Source organism: Trachurus trachurus, assembly GCF_905171665.1.
Source record: "Trachurus trachurus genome assembly, chromosome: 8".
Taxonomy (NCBI): Eukaryota; Metazoa; Chordata; class Actinopteri; order Carangiformes; family Carangidae; genus Trachurus; species Trachurus trachurus.
The window spans coordinates 692,971-719,233 of NC_139905.1; the positions used below are offsets into that span (position 1 = coordinate 692,971).

The following is a 26,263-nucleotide window of genomic DNA, read 5'->3' on the forward strand; positions in this document are numbered from 1 at the left end:
ATCTGGATATTGGGCCACCTCAAAAGCGCCCCCTAGTGGCCGTGGCAGCCATTTGTTGTGCGAATAAATGAATGATGAATAAAAACTGCCCTTTTAATAATACCAACTATGTATTATAGTGTCATAATTATTGGAAAAAGTGTGTTCATTTGTCTTTGTATGATGTCTGGTTTAGGAGTTATGAAAATTGGCCTTTTCGCCATTCGTGCGGACATAAATTCAAAATGGCCACCGAAAAAACTCCCATGTGACATTAGTTGACCCGGGCAACAAGCAAAAATCTTAAGTAGACATCTTAAGGGTCCTTAAAAACCACGTTTCCACCAAATGTTGTGCTTCTGTCACAAAATCAACAATTCTTGTGATTTATTGAGCTAATCTGCCCCACAGGGGATGCACATTGTTGGGGGGCGCTATCCACACGTTTAGCCCCGTTGCTCATTCCATGAACGCAAAATACTTACAAGCTGTACCTCGTTGTAAAGGTGACTAATCAGGCTTTCCAACAATATACAATACATCACCAGTTGGTATTATTAAAAGGGCAGTTTATATTCATCATTCATTTATTCGCGTAACAAATGGCTGCCACGGCCACTAGGGGGCGCTTTTGAGGTGGCCCAATATCCAGATTTGTTTGAAACATATTCACCAACACATCCACCAAATTTCATGCTTTTATCACAAAGTGAACGATTGGTGTAAAATATTGAGCTAATCCGCCCCACTAATAGGGAATACATTATGTCAATGACATGTCCTCACAAAGATAGATTTACAAGGATGTGTGTGTGTGTGTGTGTGTGTGTGTGTGTGTGTGTGTGTGTGTGTGTGTGTGTGTGTGTGTACCTCTCCTCTCCACCGCTCTGATACACTTCTCCAGGAAGCGCGGCACCGTGCTGTTCTCACGGTGACACAGCGTGTCCAGGTGGCAGCCGAACACGTTGTCTAGGCAACAGAGGAGGAGGGGGGGGGGGGTCACATGTTATTAATCATCACAGTTCATTATGTTGTTACGTTGCTGACAGTTGTTCTCAATTGTTTACACACAGTTACTGGAACTTGAGACACAATGACCTCAACTTCTACACTGCAAAACCTAAAAATCTTACCAAGAATATTTGTCTTATTTCTAGTCAAAACAAATCTCATTCTACTTAAAATAAAGTCATCACAAAATCATCACATAAAAAGCAGCTTGTTTTTAGACACTTTTTACTTCTTTCAAGCAGATTTTCACTTGAAATAAGTAGAAAAATCTGATAGTGGAGCAAGTTTTTCTTTCTTATTACAAACACAAAAAACTTACTTTCACTGGCAGATTTTTCTACTTATTTCAAGTGAAAATCAGCTTGAAAGAAGTAAAAAGTGTCTAAAACAAGCTGCACAGAAAATGTGTGTAAACAATTGAGAAAAATGACAGTAAAACGTTTCAGATCGATGCCGACCGCCATCAACCACCTCTGATCCAGTTCTGGTTGTTTCAGTAGAACATGAAGCAGAGGGAGCGGACCGAGCCAAGATGGCGGCCGTGTGGCGCCGCCGTGTGATTGGTCAGCAGCGTCAGGTGACTCATCGAGTCTTATAGATACTATGGTCTAAACGGCGTGTGATTGGTCGGTCTCACCTCTGATGTAACCCTTCTCTTTGACGCTCTGCAGCGTCGGCCGCCGCTGGAGGAACCGACGCAGTTTGGTCCGAACCCGCCGCTGCTCCGAGTCTGGACCCGAGGAGCCTCTACCGCCTAGGACCACAAGGTAGAACCAGTTAGGACCGGTTAGAACCAGTTAGATACAGTCAGAACCGGTTAGAACCAGTTATAACCAGTCAGAACCAGTTAAAACCAGTTAGAACCAGTTAGAATCAGTTAAAACCAGTTAAAACCAGTTATAACCAGTTAAAACCAGTTAAAACCAGTCAGAACCAGTTAGAACCAGTTAAAACCAGTCAGAACCAGTTATAACCAGTTAGAACCAGTCAGAACCAGTTATAACCAGTTAGAACCAGTTAAAACCAGTTAGAATCAGTTAAAACCAGTTAAAACCAGTTATAACCAGTTAATACCAGTCAGAACCAGTTATAACCAGTTAGAATCAGTTAAAACCAGTTATAACCAGTTATAACCAGTTAAAACCAGTTAAAACCAGTCAGAACCAGTTAAAACCAGCCAGAACCAGTTAGAACCGGTCAGATCCAGTTATAACCAGTCAGATCCAGTCAGAACCAGTCAGAACCAGTTATAACCAGTTATAACCAGTCAGAACCAGTCAGATCCAGTCAGAACCAGTCAGATCCAGTCAGAACCAGTCAGATCCAGTCAGAACCAGTCAGAACCAGTTATAACCAGTTATAACCAGTCAGAACCAGTCAGACTTACTGGTCCTGCGGCGGTCCCGGTCCTCCCGGTCCGAGCCGTCGTCCTCGTCCTCTGACAGATGGTCCCGGTCCTGCTCCTGAGACACAGAGAGGACGAGTCAACGAGTCAACCCAGTTCACTGCTCTGGTGGTTTACTGCTCTTTGTTTACACTGGACCAACTTTATAAACTAAAGCACTTGTTGCTCAGTCAGTGGATGAAAGTTACTGGTGGGATCTCGTATAAAAAGTAATGGAGGTCATGATGTGTTTTAGCCTAGAAATGACCTCAGTCTTTTTAAATCGAAGCTAAATGGGGGCGGGACTAGATCAGCTTTACCTTTCGGCCATGTGTATTGTATTATTTGAACTAAGATGAAGTGTGATGATGATGATTTAAATTGACATGCCTGAAATAAACAAATTGATTGATTGATTGATTGATTAAAGACGCACTTTTTTAGATTAGCTTTTAACTCTGACTAGGGAAGTCCTGCTCTTAAGTCTACTTATTTTTACCTGTTTTTATTCTACTGTATGCACTTTGAGAGGGCCTTTAACACCCTGCAGCAGTAGTAGCACTTTCTTGGGTTTTTATGTATTATTTTTATGTATTAATTTTATTGCCTTGATGTAAAGCACTTTGGGTACCGTCTGGCTACTGTAAAGTGCTATACAAATACATTTTGATTGATTGATTTTGATTGAAATCTCTCTGCCCCCTAGCAGCAGCAGCAAGTCTCTTTGCTCCGTAGGTGGGTCTAGAAACGAGCCATAGGAACTTTTTGAGTCTCCAACACCGTTTGTGTTGACCAATCACAGCGCTCTATCTGTTTAGAGAGTCGTTGGGCGGCTTAACGCCATGACGACATACTTGAGACGGTGAAAAACATGACAAGAAGATAGATGGCTTTGGCAAAGGAATCGTTTGAATCGGCGTTGGCATCAACTTTGAAAGAATTAAACTTGTCATTTTCTTTAAAAGTTGAGCCAGAAACTGCACTGAAGTCGTTCAGAAGAAGAAGGATGGATTTGGTGTTTTGCCGACGGGATATGGGAAAAGTTTAATCTAGCGACGTCATCCTGCTCTTTGCTCTGATTGGTCGTAGCGCTACCCTATTGGTGCAGAGGCAGTTTGAACGACAGCCTTCATCCCGCCCCCTGGATTGAGCTGAGGTCTACCGGTCGCTGCCACACTAGACATGTTAGTGATGTAGTCTGGATGGTCAGACTCAGGCTAGATGTGTTTCTCTCTGCACTTTGAATTTGGTGTTTCCGTTTGGACGCACCAAGGCAACCATCTTGATGAAAAGATGTGACATTTTAAATTATTGAGTTATGGACAGAACATGGTAAAAACAAACACTTTGACGTTTGAGGGTCAAAGCCGAAACGCCAAAACGCTGAAGACGAGTGCCTTGGTACCTTTTCTCCTACTCTTCAGCTTTCTCACAACAAAAGGTGCTGGGGTTGTGTATTTGGTTCTGAAACAGGTCAGATTCCCTTCACACCACAAACAACTCGTCTGATTTTATTTTATTTCTTTTATCGTACGGTTATTATTTTTTACCCATGTTGTAACTCTTTTAATTGATTTAATATGTTTCTATATGTAACTTTATGCCTTTATTATTCTGTGCAGCACTTTGGTCCACTGTGGAAGCTTTACAGTAAAGTGCTCAACAAATAAAGTTGGATTATGGGATGTGGGATACGTATCTGACTTGTCTAGTTCTCACATTGCATTGTGGGAGTTGACTATATAGTGAATAGGCTTCACACCACAAACAACTGGTACCGAGGTTTAGACCCAGGACCAAACCAGTGAACCCGGTCCCTGTCTTCAAAGGTCTGTGTGTGTGTGTGTGTGTGTGTCTCTGTATGTGTGTGTGTGTGTCTCTCTGTGTGTGTGTGTGTGTGTGTGTGTGTGTGTGTGTGTGTCTCTGTGTGTGTGTGTGTGTGTGTGTGTCTCTGTGTGTGTGTGTGTTACCAGCTGTCGGATGGTGTCCTGCATGACCTTCAGCCAGTCACTGATGATGCTCTCGGTGTCGTACTGCATCAGGTACTCGCAGCCCTGACGCGTCTTCAGCTGCACGCACACACAACACAAAACACAACACAACACATGCATGAGTAACCATGACAACAGCATCACCGCGGACCGTAACCACGGTAACGGCTGCTCTGCTCTGCCCCACCCACCTCCAGGACGTTCTTCTTGGAGGACTTGTCCTTGGAGGCCCAGCAGGCCGACGCCCCCCTCAGCTCCACCGTGTACTCCGGAACGATCTGAGACGCCTTGCTCTGGAAACAGGAAGTGATGTCACCGCCATGATGTCACTGACACACACACACACACACACACACCATAGATATCTACACGTAGAAGCTGCATCGGGGCTCGTCAGGACCGTCACCACGGCGGCCATCTTGAGACCAGCAGTCAGACCGTCAGACCATCAGACTGGGAATCTGGTGAAGTGCAGAACTACGGATGTTCCCATGAAAGAAACACCAAAACCAAGAGACATGGAAGAACTTTTCTCCAGTAATAAGTTGTTTTATATTATAGAACTGTTCTGAACTTGTTGAATGTGATGTAGGTATGAAGTTATCTGACATAAATGAAACTAACGTAACGTATCATAGGGTGGATATGTGTTACATGTAGTGCATATACCGCTAGTTCATATATTAATAGTTTGTTATTTTGTTGCCTATATGTGTAGGCTATAGGCTGTGGTAGTTGTGAGTTTGTGGTTGCCATGGTGATGAGGCTACCTATAGAATTGTGCTAGGCCATATTAAATCAGTTTAACCCTATAACTGCTAAGGTGAGTTGTGTAGCTGAGTTGTAGTAGCTTCAGTGATAGACCTCTACTGCCTCTGGAGATACAGGAAGTCAAAGTTAGACTCCTCCTGACCAAGATGGCGGCGGCGGCCACAATCTGTTCCAATGGGCAGCAGCGTCAGAGGCAGAGGCAGCTACGTGTAGATATCTATGCACACACACACACAGATCATTCTGCATGGCCACGGGGACTCACAGCGTTCCCAGTGGGAGCAGACTTGGGGTCTTTGTGGAAGGTCAGGATCCCTCCATGGAGGACGGTCCAGGACTGACTCCAGTTCTTCCTGTCAACACACACACACACACACACACACACACACACACACACACACACACACACACACACACACACACACACACACACACACACACACACACACACACACACACACACACACACACACACACACACACACAGTTTCCAAGAGGTAATAACGCGTTATTAGTAATGCAATAATGTAATTACCAAACTCTGTTTCCGTTACCAAACGCTGCGTTACTCATGTTGACATCATGATGACATCATGCTGACATCATGCTGACATCATGTTGACATCATGTTGACATCATGCTGACATCATGTTGACATCATGTTGACATCATGTTGACATCATGTTGACATCATGCTGACATCATGTTGACATCATGATGACATCATGTTGACATCATGTTGACATCATGATAACATCATGTTGACATCATGCTGACATGTTGACATCATGTTGACATCATGTTGACATGTTGACATCATGTTGACATCATGTTGACATCATGTTGACATCATGTTGACATCATGCTGACATGTTGACATCATGTTGACATCATGTTGACATGTTGACATCATGTTGACATCATGTTGACATGTTGACATCATGTTGACATCATGTTGACATGTTGACATCATGTTGACATCATGCTGACATGTTGACATCATGTTGACATCATGTTGACATGTTGACATCATGTTGACATCATGCTGACATGTTGACATCATGTTGACATCATGTTGACATGTTGACATCATGTTGACATCATGTTGACATCATGTTGACATCATGTTGACATCATGCTGACATGTTGACATCATGTTGACATCATGTTGACATGTTGACATCATGTTGACATCATGTTGACATCATGTTGACATCATGTTGACATCATGCTGACATGTTGACATCATGTTGACATCATGTTGACATCATGCTGACATGTTGACATCATGTTGACATCATGTTGACATGTTGACATCATGTTGACATCATGTTGACATCATGTTGACATCATGTTGACATCATGCTGACATGTTGACATCATGTTGACATCATGCTGACATGTTGACATGTTGACATCATGATGACATGTTGACATCATGTTGACATGTTGACATGTTGACATCATGATGACATGTTGACATCATGTTGACATCATGCTGACATCATGCTGACATGTTGACATGTTGACATCATGATGACATGTTGACATGTTGACATCATGATGACATGTTGACATGTTGACATGTTGACATGTTGACATGTTGACATCATGATGACATGTTGACATGTTGACATCATGATGACATGTTGACATCATGTTGACATCATGTTGACATGTTGACATGTTGACATGTTGACATCATGCTGACATGTTGACATGTTGACATCATGATGACATGTTGACATGTTGACATGTTGACATCATGCTGACATGTTGACATGTTGACATCATGATGACATGTTGACATCATGTTGACATCATGTTGACATCATGTTGACATGTTGACATGTTGACATCATGCTGACATGTTGACATGTTGACATCATGATGACATGTTGACATCATGTTGACATGTTGACATCATGTTGACATGTTGACATCATGTTGACATCATGTTGACATGTTGACATCATGTTGACATCATGATAACATCATGCTGACATGTTGACATGTTGACATGTTGACATGTTGACATCATGATAACATCATGTTGACATGTTGACATGTTGACATGTTGACATGTTGATAACATCATGCTGACATGTTGACATGTTGACATGTCATCATGTTGACATCATGATAACATCATGCTGACATGTTGACATGTTGACATGTTGACATGTTGACATCATGATAACATGTTGACATGTTGACATGTTGACATGTTGACATCATGATGACATCATGTTGACATCATGATAACATCATGCTGACATGTTGACATGTTGACATGTTGACATGTTGACATCATGCTGACATGTTGACATGTTGACATGTTGACATGTTGACATCATGATGACATCATGTTGACATCATGATAACATCATGCTGACATGTTGACATGTCAGCATGATGTCAGCATGATGTCAACATGTCAGCATGATGTCAGCATGATGTCAGCATGATGTCAACATGTCAACATGATGTCAACATGATGTCATCATGATGTCATCATGATGACATCATTATGTCAACATGATGACATCATGATGACATCATGTTGACATCATGATAACATCATGCTGACATGTTGACATGTTGACATGTTGACATGTTGACATCATGATAACATCATGCTGACATGTTGACATGTTGACATGTTGACATGTTGACATCATGCTGACATGTTGACATGTTGACATGTTGACATGTTGACATCATGATGACATCATGTTGACATCATGATAACATCATGCTGACATGTTGACATGTCAACATGTCAACATGTTGACATCATGTTGACATCATGTTGACATCATGATGTCATCATGATGTCAACATGATGTCAACATGTCAACATGTCAACATGTCAACATGTCAACATGTCAACATGTCAGCATGATGTCAACATGTCAGCATGTTGACATCATGATGTCAACATGATGTCAACATGTCAACATGATGTCATCATGATGTCAACATGATGACATCATGTTGACATCATGATGACATCATGATGTCAACATGATGTCAACATGATGTCAACATGTCAACATGTCAACATGTCAACATGTCAGCATGATGTTATCATGATGTCAACATGATGTCAACATGTCAACATGTCAACATGTCAACATGTCAGCATGATGTTATCATGATGTCAACATGATGTCAACATGATGACATCATGTTGACATCATGATGACATCATGATGTCAACATGATGTCAACATGTCAACATGTCAACATGTCAACATGTCAACATGTCAACATGTCAGCATGATGTCAACATATCAACATGATGACATCATGATGTCAACATGTCAACATGATGTCATCATGATGTCAACATGATGTCATCATGTCAACATGTCAACATGTCAACATGTCAGCATGATGTTATCATGATGTCAACATGATGTCATCATGATGTCAACATGTCAACATGTCAACATGTCAACATGTCAGCATGATGTCAACATGTCAACATGTCAACATGTCAACATGTCAGCATGATGTTATCATGATGTCAACATGTCAACATGTCAACATGTCAACATGTCAGCATGATGTTATCATGATGTCAACATGATGTCATCATGATGTCATCATGTTGACATCATGATGTCATCATGATGACATCATGATGACATCATGTTGACATCATGTTGACATGTTGACATCATGCTGACATCATGCTGACATCATGCTGACATGTTGACATCATGATAACATCATGCTGACATGTTGACATGTTGACATGTTGTCAGCATGATGTCAACATGATGTCAACATGTCAACATGTCAACATGTCAACATGTCAGCATGATGTCAACATGATGTCAACATGATGTCAACATGATGACATCATGTTGACATCATGTTGACATCATGATGACATCATGATGTCAACATGATGTCAACATGATGTCAACATGTCAACATGTCAACATGTCAGCATGATGTCAACATGATGTCAACATGATGTCAACATGTCAACATGTCAACATGTCAACATGTCAACATGTCAACATGTCAGCATGATGTCAACATGTCAACATGTCAACATGTCAACATGTCAACATGATGTTATCATGATGTCAACATGTCAACATGTCAACATGTCAGCATGATGTTATCATGATGTCAACATGATAACATCATGATGTCAACATGTCAACATGTCAACATGTCAACATGTCAGCATGATGTCAACATGTCAACATGTCAACATGTCAACATGTCAACATGATGTTATCATGATGTCAACATGTCAACATGTCAACATGTCAGCATGATGTCAACATGTCAACATGTCAACATGTCAACATGTTATCATGATGTCAACATGTCAACATGTCAACATGTCAACATGTCAGCATGATGTTATCATGATGTCAACATGATGACATGTCAACATGTCAACATGTCAACATGTCAACATGTCAGCATGATGTCAACATGTCAACATGTCAACATGTCAACATGTCAGCATGATGTTATCATGATGTCAACATGTCAACATGTCAACATGTCAACATGTCAGCATGATGTTATCATGATGTCAACATGATGTCATCATGATGTCATCATGTTGACATCATGATGTCATCATGATGACATCATGATGACATCATGTTGACATCATGTTGACATGTTGACATCATGCTGACATCATGCTGACATCATGCTGACATGTTGACATCATGATAACATCATGCTGACATGTTGACATGTTGACATGTTGTCAGCATGATGTCAACATGATGTCAACATGTCAACATGTCAACATGTCAACATGTCAGCATGATGTCAACATGATGTCAACATGATGTCAACATGATGACATCATGTTGACATCATGTTGACATCATGTTGACATGTTGACATGTCAACATGTCAACATGTCAACATGTCAACATGTCAACATGATGTCAACATGATGTCAACATGATGTCAACATGTCAACATGTCAACATGTCAGCATGATGTCAACATGATGTCAACATGATGTCAACATGTCAACATGTCAACATGTCAACATGTCAACATGTCAACATGTCAGCATGATGTCAACATGTCAACATGTCAACATGTCAACATGTCAACATGATGTTATCATGATGTCAACATGTCAACATGTCAACATGTCAGCATGATGTTATCATGATGTCAACATGATAACATCATGATGTCAACATGTCAACATGTCAACATGTCAGCATGATGTCAACATGTCAACATGTCAACATGTCAACATGTCAACATGATGTTATCATGATGTCAACATGTCAACATGTCAACATGTCAGCATGATGTCAACATGTCAACATGTCAACATGTCAACATGTTATCATGATGTCAACATGTCAACATGTCAACATGTCAGCATGATGTTATCATGATGTCAACATGATGACATGTCAACATGTCAACATGTCAGCATGATGTTATCAACATGTCAACATGTCAACATGTCAACATGTCAACATGATGTTATCATGATGTCAACATGTCAACATGTCAACATGTCAACATGTCAGCATGATGTTATCATGATGTCAACATGATGTCAACATGTCAACATGATGTCAACATGATGTCAACATGTCAACATGATGTCAACATGTCATCATGATGTCAACATGTCAACATGTCAGCATGATGTCAACATGTCAACATGTCAACATGATGTCAACATGATGTCAACATGATGTCAACATGTCATCATGATGTCAACATGTCAACATGTCAGCATGATGTCAACATGTCAACATGTCAACATGTCATCATGATGTCAACATGTCAACATGTCAGCATGATGTCAACATGTCAACATGTCAACATGTCAACATGATGTCAACATGATGTCAACATGTCATCATGATGTCAACATGTCAACATGTCATCATGATGTCAACATGTCAACATGTCAGCATGATGTCAACATGTCATCATGATGTCAACATGTCAACATGTCAGCATGATGTCAGCATGATGTCAACATGATGTCAACATGTCAGCATGATGTCAACATGATGTCAACATGATGTCAACATGATGACATCATGTTGACATCATGTTGACATCATGATGACATCATGATGTCAACATGATGTCAACATGATGTCAACATGTCATCATGATGTCAACATGTCAACATGTCAGCATGATGTCAACATGATGTCAACATGATGTCAACATGTCAACATGTCAACATGTCAACATGTCAACATGTCAGCATGATGTCAACATGTCAGCATGTTGACATCATGATGTCAACATGATGTCAACATGTCAACATGATGTCATCATGATGTCAACATGATGACATCATGTTGACATCATGATGACATCATGATGTCAACATGATGTCAACATGATGTCAACATGTCAACATGTCAACATGTCAACATGTCAGCATGATGTCAACATGTCAACATGTCAACATGTCAACATGTCAACATGTCAACATGTCAACATGTCAGCATGATGTCAACATGTCAGCATGTTGACATCATGATGTCAACATGATGTCAACATGTCAACATGATGTCATCATGATGTCAACATGATGACATCATGTTGACATCATGATGTTATCATGATGTCAACATGATGTCATCATGATGTCAACATGTCAACATGTCAACATGTCAACATGTCAGCATGATGTCAACATGTCAACATGTCAACATGTCAACATGTCAACATGATGTTATCATGATGTCAACATGTCAACATGTCAACATGTCAGCATGATGTCAACATGTCAACATGTCAACATGTCAACATGTCAGCATGATGTCAACATGTCAACATGTCAACATGTCAACATGTCAACATGATGTTATCATGATGTCAACATGTCAACATGTCAACATGTCAGCATGATGTCAACATGTCAACATGTCAACATGTCAACATGTCAACATGATGTTATCATGATGTCAACATGTCAACATGTCAACATGTCAGCATGATGTCAACATGTCAACATGTCAACATGTTATCATGATGTCAACATGTCAACATGTCAACATGTCAACATGTCAGCATGATGTTATCATGATGTCAACATGATGATGACATCATGATGTCATCATGATGTCATCATGATGACATTTCTCTGTCTCTCTCTCTTTCTCAGTAACGCATTACTTTTTGGTTTAAGTAACTGAGTTATTTTCTTATGAAGTAACTAGTAACTGTAACTAGTTACTATTTTTCAGTAACACACACACACTAACCTGATCTTCTTGCCGTGGTCACACACTTTGGTCTTGTTGATGATTCCTGCTTTCTCCAGCAGGTGGCACTGTTGACACACACACACACACACACACACACACACACACACACACACACACACACACACACACACACACAGACACACACACACACACACACACACACACACACACAGGTGAACAGACAGGTGAGACCTGCAGGTCGGCTTTGAAACGTGACTCCTGTGTAGACGTGGAAGGTGTGTGTGTGTGTGTGTCTGTGTGTGTGTGTGTGTGTGTGTGTGTGTGTGTGTGTGTGTGTGTGTGTGTGTGTGTGTGTGTGTGTGTGTGTGTGTGTGTGTGTGTGTGTGTGTGTGTGTGTCTGTGTGTGTGTGTGTGTGTGTGTGTGTGTGTGTGTGTGTGTGTGTGTGTGTGTGTGTGTGTGTGTGCGTGTAACACACAGCAGCAGCTTGTTTCCAGGGAACACGGTGGAGTGACAGACGCTGACTGACTAGAGTTCAGTTTGTGTTTGTTGTGATGTCGTTGTGATGTCATAACCAGCAGCCAAAGACGGTTTAGAAACCAAGACGCTCCACTACAACTCAGCTTCCTGTTGTATCTATGTATCTGTATCTATATGTCACATGGGCGTCTCCACGGCGACGCCCCTTTAGGAGACAAACGGTCTGCAGTCCACAGAGTTTCACCTGGGCTGAAGTTCACCACGGTGCTGGTTCCAGTAGAGAAAGTGAATGTGGTTTCTGCAGAGAATCAGCTCTGTGACTAAAACACCAGTTTCTACTAGTACTACTAGTACTACTACTCAGGGCCGTTGCTATGAATTCTGGGCCCCCTTAAAGAATACTAAAGTGGGCCCCTCCCCCTAACTTTTCCTCTTTTTTTCTTAGACTACGTATGTATTATGGTTTTTTATTTAGCCTTCTTTGTTTTGATGCTAATGCAGCATTACACTGCAAAAACTCTTAGCAAGAATATTTGTCTTATTTCTAGTCAAAACTAATCTCATTCTACTTAAAATAAGACTCATCATATTAAAAGCAGCTTGTTTTTAGACACTTTTTACTTCTTTCAAGCAGATTTTCACTTGGAATAAGTAGAAAAAATCTGATAGTGGAGCAAGTTTTTCTTTCTTATTACAAGCACAAAAAACTTACTTTCACTGGCAGATTTTTCTATCTATTGTGAATTTAAGTGAAAATGATCTAAAAACAAGTTCATTTTTAGGTGATGAGTCTTATTTTAAGTGTAAAGAGATTAGTTTTGACTAGAAATGAGACATTTGGACAAGAAATAAGACAAATATTCTTGGAAAGATGTAGAGTTTTTACAGTGTACTATGAGTATTAGTCAGGGTCTTACGCAGAATAAATCAGTCATACAAAGATTAGACTACTGGGGTTTTTTATGGGCCCCACTGGGCGCTGGGCCCCTAGAGTTATCATCACCTTTCTCCCCTATACAACGGCCCTGCTACTACTAGGCTAGTACTACTACAGGTTTCTGATCCTTCCAGGTTGAGTTCAGTGAGATCATCTCCACATATGAACTCCTTTTCTACCGTATCTGAAGCTTGATGCCACGTCCAGAAGTAAAAACTTGTCAGCACCTGTAATCATGTTTAATCTGGGTCTTTCTTGTGTGTGCAGTCGTATGTCTGTCTATGTAAGTAATCATCTAGTCTGAGCGTGTGTAATTGTATGTTTTTATAACTCAATGAATCATGTTCAATCCTCCTGCAATCATGTAAATCTACTTATTTTGTCATCTATCGGTCCTCTGTTTTTATGGACTTTTTATGTCAGTGGTTGTATTGTTTTGGGACTACGGATGAAATTTAGCAGCAGTGCTAAGTCCGGTGTATTTACAGTGAATTCTCATGTACTCAGTGTCCATTACAGTAATATGCACTGTCCCATCTAAATAAACAAATAATATATATTTTTTTTCTTTTAAAAAGCTAACGTACGGCTTTAACGGACTACTTCACGGTCACCACCACTAAGCTTTCCACTGGTTTCAGCTGCTTCATGTTAAAAACATTGTCTAATGGGGAAATGGGACTGTTTCCACTTGTTGAAGAGCCATAAATAACATCAGATAACCTCCATAAGACACTTTGGTCCGTGGGGGGTTTGTAGTCGTATGGAGCAACTTGTTAGCAACCGCCTTTTTGACCACACGTCAAAGCTTCAACATTCACCAGTAGGGGATTTAAAGGGACAGTTCAACATTCACCAGTAGGGTATTTAAAGGGACAGTTCAACATTCACCAGTAGGGTATTTAAAGGGACAGTTCAACATTCACCAGTAGGGTATTTACTGATCTGGTTTATGTCCTACAACTAAAGCTGGAACTCTCTGAAGCTTCTGTTCACCACAGACCTGATCTGAGGGGTTAGACCAGAATCCCAATCAAGTGAACATGAAGTCGTGAACACAGATTACAGTCGATTCTTTCGCTCCACCGTCACTTAAGTAAATATTGAACTCAGACAGGTCTCTTCTGAACATTTTGATACTAAAATAAGAAAATATAAATATCTCACTTTCCTCTACTGACAACTTTTATAAATCCACACACACGTCCACAACAGGAGGCGGGGAGACGGTGGCCACGCCCACTTTAGGAGACGTGACCACGCCCACTTTAGGAGACTGACCACGCCCAGTTTAGGAGACGTGACCACGCCCACTTTAGGAGACGGTGGCCACGCCCACTTTAGGAGACGTAACCACGCCCACTTTATGAGACGCGACCACGCCCACTTTAGGAGACGGTGACCACGCCCACTTTAGGAGACGTGGCCACGCCCACTTTAGGAGACGGTGGCCACGCCCACTTTGGTGACCACGCCCACTTTAGGAGACAGGAAGTGAAGCTGTAACGTGTCGTATCATTGGAGCAGCTCGTAGTGAGACATCCTCCTGTCACAGTAACGGAGGATCGTTGCATTAGCCGTTAGCCTGCTAGCTTAGCTGTCAGGTCCGTCACTCTGCGGCGTCCCCTGGAAACTCCTTTTGACCCCTCTGAGCCGCCGTACGTCGGTCAGCTCCTCGTGTCTCAGACTTCCCACAATCCCTCAGTGATGACATCATCAGTGACAGCCCTCCTCGCCAACGCAGCGTGTTAGTCCGATTCAGAACTACTATACGGTTAGTCTCAGGTGATACACGCTTCCATGACGACGGCGAGTGGAGTTTATGATGCCGTCGCCGTGGAAACATGTGTGACAGAGTGACAGACACCACCCAACCGACACCCAGTAACTTCAGGAGCCAATCAGGGCCCAGGACCTACATGCTGCTGGTGGGAGCCTGTGCTCCGATCGGACAGATTCCTCCTCAGTGGGAGCCTATCAGAGAGCTTGGTGAGGGACGACAGGATGACATCACAGGGCGTTAACCAATGACAGGTGAGGGACAACAGGATGACATCACAGGACGTTAACCAATGACAGGGGAGGGACGACAGGATGACATCACAGGAGGCTAACACATAGATATCTACACGTAGACGCCGCCTCTGACGCTGCTGCCCATTGGAACGGATCGTCGCCGCGGCCGCCATCTTGGGGGGGAGGTGAATGGGATTTTGTTATGTTTTGTTTTACCTCGTACTGCCGCTCATGACATGCATGATGTACATAATGCTGAGATTGAACAAGTTTCCTCCTATAAATATCTGGGCATCTACGTGGACGCTACTTTGTCCTGGAGTATACATGTAGACTTTATTTGTTGCAAGGTACAACAACATATTTATTTTTTGAGAAGATTGAGGTCATTTGGAGCAAACAAACCCATCCTGTTATTATTTTTTCAATCTATAGTGCAGAGTGTTATGCAGTACGGAGTTAGTGCCTGGTTTAGTTGTTTGTCTGTCCAACTTAAAACCAAACTAACCAGACTGCTACATATCTGTTCAAAGATTGTGGGTCAAACTTTGGAGTTACATTTTCAACAGCATACACTAAAAGAATGTTGTCTCTTGTAAGTAATATCTCATCTGACCCCTCTCATGTGTTATTGGAGGAATATCAGCTTCTGCCATCAAACAGAAGGTTTAGAGTTCCACAAGCTGGCACAGGCTGAGGAACTCTTTTGTCCCTCAGTCTGTCAAACTGTTAAATCAGAGTTTGGGCTCTAAGTCGACCCTAGGGTTCATGTACAGACTGAGCACTGGCTGTTGCACCAAAGACACGTTGTAATGTTGGATTTATGTTGTGAATGTAGTTAGGAGATAGTTTGTCTTTTTCTTTAAATGTGACGTTTGAGGGTAACATTTATGCTTTTTTGTAAATGTATGTTTTTGGTATTTTGTTATTATTTGTGTGAAACCTTGGACGTCATGGGACGCAAGACAAATTTCAGAGTGATCTGACAATAAAGTGTAATCTTTTCTTATCTATGGTTTTTACCATAGGAACTCCCCCTCAAGATGGCGGCCGTGACGACGTTCCTGACAAGCCCGAATGCGGCATCTACGTGTATCTATGATGTTAACCAATGACAGGTGAGGGACAACAGGATGACATCACAGGATGTTAACCAATGACAGGTGAGGGACAACAGGATGACATCACAGGATGTTAACCAATGACAGGTGAGGGACAACAGGATGACATCACAGGATGTTAACCAATGACAGGTGAGGGACAACAGGATGACATCACAGGACGTTAACCAATGACAGGGGAGGGACAGGTGAGTGTACCTGTGGACCGTCAGGGGAGTGTCTTCTGTTGGACACCTCAGGTAAGTCAGAGACATTTCTCCTGTGGCCAGGAACATACTTCTGTAACACAGGTGAGAGACAGACAGGTGAGAGACAGACAGACAGGTAGAGACAGACAGGTGAGAGACAGACAGGTGAGAGACAGACAGACAGGTAGAGACAGACAGGTGAGAGACAGACAGACAGGTAGAAACAGACAGGTAGAGACAGACAGACAGGTAGAAACAGACAGGTGAGAGACAGACAGGTGAGAGACTGACAGACAGGTAGAGACAGACAGGTAGAGACAGACAGGTAGAGACAGACAGGTAGAGAGACAGACAGGTGTGACTCACATCTTCAGATAAACTGTGTCTCCATTTTGTTCCTTCCTCAGAAACTCCATTTCCCATCATTCTTTGGGGCAAATGTGGAAGCTGGAAGGAGCAATGATAGAAAAGCCAGGATTGATTGATTGATTGATTGATTGATTGATTGATTGATTGATTGATTGATTGATTGATTGATTGATTGATTGATTGATTGATTGATTGATTGATCACCTCCTGCAGCCTCCTACTTTCATCTCTCAGGTCCAGCTGAGCTCTGGGAATCAGAGTCACAGGCTGCTGAGGATTCTGGGAAAAAACACAATGGAGATTAAACCTGTGTGTGGCTGTATTCGAAGCAGCATACTGCCGTGCTGCCTGATACTGAATGTAGGATTCAGTCTGCTACTTCAGCAGACCGACTCTATTCACACCACAGTAACAGTATACAAGTTTCCCAGAATGCATTTCACGGCAACCGGTAGCGGTAGCTGTAAAACAGGTGAAAAGCTGTTTATTTCCCGCTCTAGCGCTGTTATTATGTTACTTTATTAGGATTTAATATTTTTTCATGCAATAAAGTAACTGTTTAGACCCCAAATCTACGGCCAGTTTATCCAAACGACGGCTGTTTAGAAGTTTGCTCCGATGTTTTTCAGAGAAGTGAAACTCTGCAGCGACCGGGACATCACAGAGACAGCAGCCGGTCTGCAGAGCTGCTCGGCCGGCCAAACTCCGTCCTCATCCCGGGGGAGAAAACCATCGCTAATTAACTTACCCGCAGGTTTTTAGAGGTTTACCACCGGCTGGTTAAATTATTTTTAGGAGATAAATGTTGGTCTCAGTGATGAAATCTAACAGCTGTATCAGTAGCATTAGTTAGTCTGAATGTAAAGTGAAGCTTCCTGTGTGTATTGGACAGAAGAGCATTAAACTATATAACATGGTTACGCTACACGGCAAAGATACTTCACTACTCTAAACCGTCTTTGGTTACGGTTAGACGTCAGGGGAGCATTGCATTATGGGATACAGTAAGCAATGTAGACTGGTCAGATACTGGAGATATTTTCCGAATCAGTACGACATCCGGGAATTTTTTGCATACTGTAGATTTTGCTTTTGTTTGCATACTGCATAATGTATATTACATACTACATTTTGGCCAAATCAGTACGTACTAGCAGGAGAGTATGCGGTTTCGAATACAGCCTGTGTGTGTGTGTGTGTGTGTGTGTGTGTGTGTGTGTGTGTGTGTGTGTACCGTGGTGAACACCGAGTCGCTGTCTCTGGACGCGTCCACAGGATAGTCCTCCTCTGGCAGGGGGGGCTGAGGGGGAAGAAGATGACATCATCACCACCACCACCACCACCACCATCATCATCATCATCATCATCCTCTGCTGTAACTGAACCTGATTGGCTGAGCTCTGATCTCTGGGTCGTACCGGGCCGTCGTCCTGCTTCCTGTTGGCTGAGGCTCCGGGGGAGGCGGGGGAGGAGGGGGAGGGGGGATCTGGAGCGGTCCAGGATGTGACCCGTGTGGTCGGGTTGTAGTAGTAGAACCGACCCGACGCCTCGTCCAGCAGCTGCTTCCACACGCCTGAGCCCTGGGATCAATACACGAGTCATCAATACACGAGTCATCAATACACGAGTCATCAATACACGAGTCATCAATACACGAGTCATCAATACATGAGTCATCAATAAATGGGTCATAAATACATGAGTCATCAATACATATAACACCCCGTCCTGACATACAGCGATGCGACAGCAACGCGAGCGAGGAAAAGTGATTAGAATGCGTTACTTTTCAATCAGCCTGTCCTGCGAGTGACATCGCGTCGTCCAGCGATGTCACTCAACCCTGAAATTATCGCTCGCGTTGTCTCTATCTGGACGACATTTGGCGGCGGTGTCCCGCCCCTAAACACTTCTTATTGGTTGATAAGTCCACACTGCTTTCTGTTGACAAGCTAGTTATCAGAGAGAGGAGAATATGAGGAGGAACAAACACTCAAAGATGTGAAAAACAGCAACCAGGAAATGCCAGGAAACTCAGAATAGCGCCGCAAGTTTGTGTAGCTACGTCCCTCGATAATTTGATTGGTTTGGATTCCGAACCAATAGAATATTCTCGCGACAAAATCGTCACGCTGCATATCAGGACACCTTCGCGCGAGTTTTCGTTGCCGCTTCGCTTGCTCGCTGCATGTCAGGATGAGGTGTAAGGCTCTTAATGATAAAGCTCCAACCTATCTATCCTATCCTATTGGTTCCGGAACATGCGCTTCAACTGGGAGCTGCAAAGTCTGGTAGCTCTGAGTTTTTGAGTTTTTACTCAACATTTGCTTCATTTTTTGTTGTGTTTTTTTTTGTCATCTACTGATGGATGCTTCTGTGGGGAGAAGAGATTCTTCAGAGTTGAGCTTCTTTCATTGAAAATGGACAGATCTGGAGGACACCATCCTGTCCAGTGGCACCAATTAAGTTCCATCTGAAGTTCTCAATGAAGTTGTTGCTAGGATACAGACTAAACATCCTGAGGCACTAGAGCACTGAAGAAGGAGGAGGCAATGCTGGACGGCCTGGATCATCCACTTCATGGCACCTTGACTGACCAGGAAAGCAGCTGTGGTGGACGACGCCTCTCTCCTTGCTGCAAGATGGAGGAATGTAGTAGTGGGGCAGATAAGCAAAATGATTTGGCCCCTCCACCAATGATCCTGCTCCACCCAGCTGCCCCTTCACCGTCGGTCCTGCTCCACCTGATGGCCCTGCTCCATCCAGAGGTCCTGCTGCATCAAGAGGTCCTGCAGCATCCAGAGATCCTGCTCCATCCAGAGGTCCTGCTCCATCCAGAGGTCCTGCTCCATCCAGAGGTCCTGCAGCATCCAGAGATCCTGCTCCATCCAGAGGTCCTGCTCCATCCAGAGGTCCTGCTCCATCCAGAGGCCCTGCTACTGCTCCATCCAGAGGTCCTGCTGCATCCAGAGGTCCTGCTGCATCCAGAGGTCCTGCTCCATCCAGAGGTCCTGCTCCACCTGGTGGTCCTGCTCCATCCTGCTCCAACCAGACGTCCTGCTCCTCCTGCTCCATCCAGAGGTCCTGCTCCATCCGGTGGTCCTGCTGCATCCAGAGGTCCTGCTCCTCCTGCTCCATCAAGAGGTCCTGCTGCATCCAGAGGCCCTGCTGCATCCGGAGGTCCTGCTGCATCCAGAGGTCCTGCTCCATCCAGAGGTCCTGCTCCACCTGGTGGTCCTGCTACATCCAGAGGTCCTGCTGCATCCAGAGGTCCTGCTCCATCCAGAGGTCCTGCTCCATCTTTCTTTCTTTTTTGTGTCATGTCGTGTGAGCTACTGGACTAATTTGAATTTCCCTCCTAGGGATGAATAAAGTATTCTCTACTCTACTCTACTCTACTCTACTCTACTCTATCTGAAAGAACTAATCATTCCTTAAGGTGCATTTTTATTTTTGTCGCTGTCGCTCGTAACGCTCCGAAAAAACCGCTCCGACGCTCAGCTGCAGTCGCTCGTCAATTTGGCACAGAGCCACAGACTCGCATTTTTGCTTTGATGACATCATGCCCACTGCCATGTGTCTCTGTTTACACCAGCACCACCTGGATCACGGCAGCCAATCAGCGCTGAGCAACGAGCGACTGACGGCGGGAGAGTTGGGATTTCTCATCTCGAGCGACGGGAGCGGCTCAAGCGAAAAAACGCTCCGACACTCCGACGCTGTCGCTCAATTGCTCGTTTCCATTGACTTAACATGTAAACTCGTCGCTCGTTCTAAAAACAAAAGGTCCGGTGTGAACGCAGCTTTACGGTCCTACCAGAGCACTCCACTCCCAGAACGCAGGTCTGTTAGTGATTCCCAGTATCTCTAAAAACAGACTGGGAGGTAGAGCCTTCAGTTACCGGGCTCCTTTACTGTGGAACCAGCTCTCTCCATGGGTCAGAGAGGCAGACACTCTAACATTTAAGTCTAGGGATAGCGCTAGCTTCTCGAGTTGTAGCAACCTTAGCAACGACCGCACCATAACAAACAGCGCAGTATACGGTTCCACTAGCCACCGATCAAAAAGCCACTTACAGCCACAAATAATGCTCAGAACAACACCAAACGTCATCAACAGTACAAACGGGGCCCCAGCCCATAATACGAGGCATCAAACATCTGTTAGCTTAGCCATATACGTCTGACCAGCAGTCAGACCCGGTCAGACCCTTGTAGAACACATTTCAGTGTATTTATGCATGTGGGTGTGTGTCTGAGTATGTAAGTGTATGATTAATACATTAAAAAAAAATATATAAAAATTATTTAAAACATTTTTGTTGTTGTCGTATCATAAATATATGTCTGACATTTATAATAAACCAAACGGCTTGAAAATCGGTTGAATATTCGGTGAGTTATGGCGATTTTACTGTAATGGTTGATAGACGTCTGCCTCTGTTGACTAGTGCAGGAAGTAGACACGGCTTCCCCCTGACCAAGATGGCCGCCACGTTGGCACATTCCACTCAATAGAGTTTCTCCGAATTTTTTCTCCGAATTTTTCCCCTGTTAAAAGGGTTTTCTATGGAGTTTTTCCTCAGTGGATGTGAGGGTGTAAGGACAGAGGATGTTGTTATGATGGGATGTAAAGCCCTTTGAGACAAACTGCTGGTAACAACGGGCTATACTAATAAAACTGTCTTGTCTTGCCTTACATGAGTCATCAGTCCATGAATATGATCAGTGTGTGTGTCATCAGTATGAATGTGTCTCCTGACCCTCTGATTGGTCATGTGACGGTGTGATGTCAGCAGACAGGAAGTGTGTGTTCTGTACCTGAGGGGAGGAGGGGGAGGTGAGGGGCGAGCTCTTGGACCGGTCCATGTCCGGGCTGCGGGGGTCGCTCCAGGTGGTCTGTCCCGTCACGGGGTGGAAATAAAACACCTGTCCAGTGGCCTGGTCCGTGTGCACCTGCAGAGGGACGGACGGTGTGTTCAGGGGCATCACGGACAAAACACAACTGTTGTTTACATTACCAAGAATCTTCTTTTATCTAGATTTAAAAAAAAACATTTGGTAACACTTTACTATAAGGTACACAACATTAGAGTAGTTACTGAGGAACTAATGAGGAACCAATGAGTAGTTACTGAGGAACTAATGAGTAGTTACTGTGGAACTAATGAGGAACCAATGAGTAGGCCTAGTTACTAAGGAACTAATGAGGAACTATTACTTAATCATTAGTTACTCTTTTTATGTACCCTAAAGAAAAGTGAGACATCAAAATGAATAACTACTCTAATTTTGTGTACCTTAGTTCCTCCTCATTAGTTCCTCATCAACTACTCATTAGTTCCTCAGTAACTATGCAGGCTACCTTATTGTAAATTGTATTGTATTTTTGTATATTGTATTGTATTTGGTCTGACACAGTCGCCTAGCAACAGTTCAGCCAATCACAGAGCGTCAGTCGGTGCGAGGCAGCGAAGGCAACAGCAGCTGGATCAGAGGCGATGCGTTCGAGTGCCGTGGGACCAGATGGCGTTGGACAGCGGCTTACCTGCCACTCGTCCTGCGGGCTCAGCGGGGAGGCGGGGCTTATCATCCCGGAGGAGGAGGAGGGGGCGTGGTCTGTAGCCGAGGAGGCGGGGCTTATCATCCCGGAGGAGGGGGACGGGGCGTGGTCTGTAGCCGAGGAGGCGGGGCTTATCATCCCAGAGGGGGAGGGGGCGTGGTCTGTAGCCAATGAGGCGGGGCTTATCATCCCGGAGGAGGAGGAGGGGGCGTGGTCTGGCGCCGGGGGGGCGGGGTCACTGGGAGGGGGCGGGATCGAAGCCTGAGACGTCTTCTTCAGCGAGGAGACGTTGGCGTAGATGGGCGAGTTAGGGCCGGGGGAGCTCTGGTCCTGCAGGGGGCAAAGAGAGAGAGAAGTTATTGATTTTTTTTCCAACAAACTTTATTATCACATTTGAAACATTATACACATAGGCTGTGTCCGAAATCACCCCCTACTCACTATATAGTGACCAGGCCATTTTGTAGTGGTGTCTGAATGTTTAGTGATTATTAATGTTCACTATAGTGACTGAATCTATCCCACAATTCACAGCGAAATGTAGTGAACATCCGATGGTCACTAACCGGAACAAGATATCCCATCATGCATTGCGGTCACGGATCGACGCCGTTAACACAGCGGCCCAGAGCGACCGGTGTAGCTACCAAATAAATGCAGTAGTGACCAGTGTAGCTACCAAATAAATGAAGTAGTGACCGGTGTAGCTACCAAATAAATGAAGTAGTGACCGGCGTAGCTACCAAATAAATGAAGTAGTGACCGGTGTAGCTACCAAATAAATGAAGTAGTGACCGGTGTAGCTACCAAATAAATGAAGTAGTGACCGGTGTAGCTACCAAATAAATGAAGTAGTGACCGGTATAGCTACCAAATAAATGCAGTAGTGACCGGTGTAGCTACCAAATAAATGAAGTAGTGACCGGTGTAGCTACCAAATAAATGCAGTAGTGACCGGTGTAGCTACCAAATAAATGCAGTAGTGACCGGTGTAGCTACCAAATAAATGAAGTAGTGACCGGTGTAGCTACCAAATAAATGCAGTAGTGCAGCAGCCTCAATAAATGTGTCCAGCTGCCAGAGTTGTCCGGTCGCGGCTTCCAAAGACTCCCACAACAAACGTCGGAGCAAATTTCCTAACAAGCGTTATAAACTGACCACAGACTCTGGATAGCGAGGCTAATTTCTGTTAGCCCGTCTATGGTGTTTTACATTAACGTTAGCATTAAGCTAGCGGACTTTATGCTTAGTTGTGACACTGGCTGTGTGTGTTGTGAACGTTGTTTTTAAACTATGTGGGTTTGATTGAACATATTTGATGCTTAAATATAATATATTACTGCTTAATATATTGCTGTACTCCTCTACACCGGCCGTTACCACCGGCAGTTACGATCGTGGTCGGAACGTTTTAATTATTTATTTATTTATTTTAATGTTTATTTTGCAGGGACGATACATACAACATTGTCACAAAGAATGAAAAATGCGATGCATACAAGACGTCTAGCTTCAGCTAATTTGCAGTCTTTGTCCCTGGTCAGGCTAAAGAAGGATAAAAGATACTGAATACAATAAGTGCAATAATACACGACGCAACGTAATAGGTCATTAACTGTGCGGCGGAGTAGTGTCAGAAAGTGTTTTTTTATTTGACCAGTGAGTCACTATATAGTCACTATATTGAATTCACTATAGTGAGTAGGGAGGAGGGAATGAGTGAGTGATTTCGGACACAACCATAGATATATACACGTAGATGCCGCCTCTGACGCTGCTGCCCATTGGAACGGATCGCCGCCGCCGCCATCTTGGGGGGGGGGGGGCGTGACATGCATGACGTCATCTATGGTTTTTTACCATAGGAACTCCCCCCCAATATGGCGGCCGCGACAACGTTCCTGACAAGCCCGAATGCGGCATCTACGTGTATATATCTATGCGTACGTATAGAGAGCGTGTAATACATATTGACAAAAATAAATCAATGAAATAATAAATAAATAAATCAAATAAAAATACAATGAGTCCGGATGCGTAAGGATAATTATGAACAATAAAGGGCCAGAAAATAAATATATGCAAAAATTGAAAAAACAAAACAAAACAAAACAAAAAAAAACTGTATAGATTTAATCTAGTAATATGGACCGTAATCTTTTCCATAAGACTGGATGTCTTCAAAGTTCATAAAAAGATTTAAATTCCACATAAAATAAAGTTTCATTTGGCATAGCCTGGAGAAATCTGGCTTTGTGTATGTGGAATTTACCCAACAGACACAGCAACTTTATTACATTATTAACTTCCTTATTTTTACGTTCAGCATTTAAGAATAAGACCATATACTACTCACTTTCAGTAATAGTGAGCAAAACTTTATGAGATTCCCAAATCAATAAAGACGTTTGAGTCCAAAGATTAGTAGCATAGGGACATCCATAAAACAAATGAGAGAAGGACTCAACCTCTTTTTTGCAGAAGGAGCATGAAGGGATCAGGTCTAAATGAGTTCATTACAGAGATAATATCTATAAGACTTTAATATTTATTTCTTTAACTGTATTGGCAACAAAAACTCTATTAAACTCAGTCCGGACATTGTTACTGACGTCAGGAAACATCTCTCTCCAACAATGAAATGAGTCTGGATACTGACTATAAACAGAAGTAGAGAAGTCATTAATTATCGATCATCGATCGTTATTATAACCTTTATTTATTCTGGAGAGACACCCTGAGAGTTTCAGTGTCGTCCAGTTTACAAGCCATTAAAACATTGACGGTGGTTACAGTCATTTGAAAGTGATTACATGACATTAATACACAGCTCTATTGAATGCTGCTCTCTGATTGGTCCATCGCTGCCTTCTATGGTCCGTTATTTCTGTATAATGACCGTCGTCAAGTATAACAGACCGTTGCTAGGGACGTCGCTCTGATCAACGCAGCACAGAAAAGCAGGATATTTACCTTATGTTTCATTTTTACCGTCATTAAACAGCTTGGGACTTAACGGTGATGTTAGATAAACACTGCAAACTTTCCAAGAATATTTGTCTTATTTCTTGTCAAAATGTCTCATTTCTGGTCAAAACTAATCTCTTTCCACTTAAAGTGAGATTCGTCACCTAAAAATTAACTTGTTTTTAGATCATTTTCACTTGTTTCAAACTAATTTTCACTTGAAATAAGTAGAAAAATCTGCCAGTGAAAGCAAGTTTTTTGTGTTTGTAAT

General features: G+C 42.9%; 1 protein-coding gene across 4 annotated transcripts in view; it reads right to left on the minus strand.

Moving 5' to 3' along the window:
• Positions 1–26,263, minus strand: part of arhgap27l (Rho GTPase activating protein 27, like) — a 166,126-nt gene that overhangs the window by 15,109 nt on the left and 124,754 nt on the right. For 2 of the 4 annotated variants that reach the window (XM_083976477.1, XM_083976476.1), the window contains exons 4-18: positions 23,011–23,355; positions 22,284–22,418; positions 18,848–19,042; positions 18,697–18,762; positions 17,667–17,741; positions 17,460–17,540; positions 17,104–17,184; positions 15,688–15,753; positions 12,390–12,457; positions 5,402–5,489; positions 4,557–4,658; positions 4,345–4,443; positions 2,378–2,453; positions 1,628–1,744; positions 850–948 (exon numbers count right to left, since the gene is read on the minus strand). In XM_083976477.1, coding sequence (XP_083832603.1) covers positions 850–948; positions 1,628–1,744; positions 2,378–2,453; positions 4,345–4,443; positions 4,557–4,658; positions 5,402–5,489; positions 12,390–12,457; positions 15,688–15,753; positions 17,104–17,184; positions 17,460–17,540; positions 17,667–17,741; positions 18,697–18,762; positions 18,848–19,042; positions 22,284–22,418; positions 23,011–23,355 — 1,693 coding nt within the window. The remainder of the gene's footprint in view (positions 1–849; positions 949–1,627; positions 1,745–2,377; positions 2,454–4,344; positions 4,444–4,556; positions 4,659–5,401; positions 5,490–12,389; positions 12,458–15,687; positions 15,754–17,103; positions 17,185–17,459; positions 17,541–17,666; positions 17,742–18,696; positions 18,763–18,847; positions 19,043–22,283; positions 22,419–23,010; positions 23,356–26,263) is intronic. The other 2 variants (XM_083976478.1, XM_083976479.1) reach the window with 2 other exon arrangements.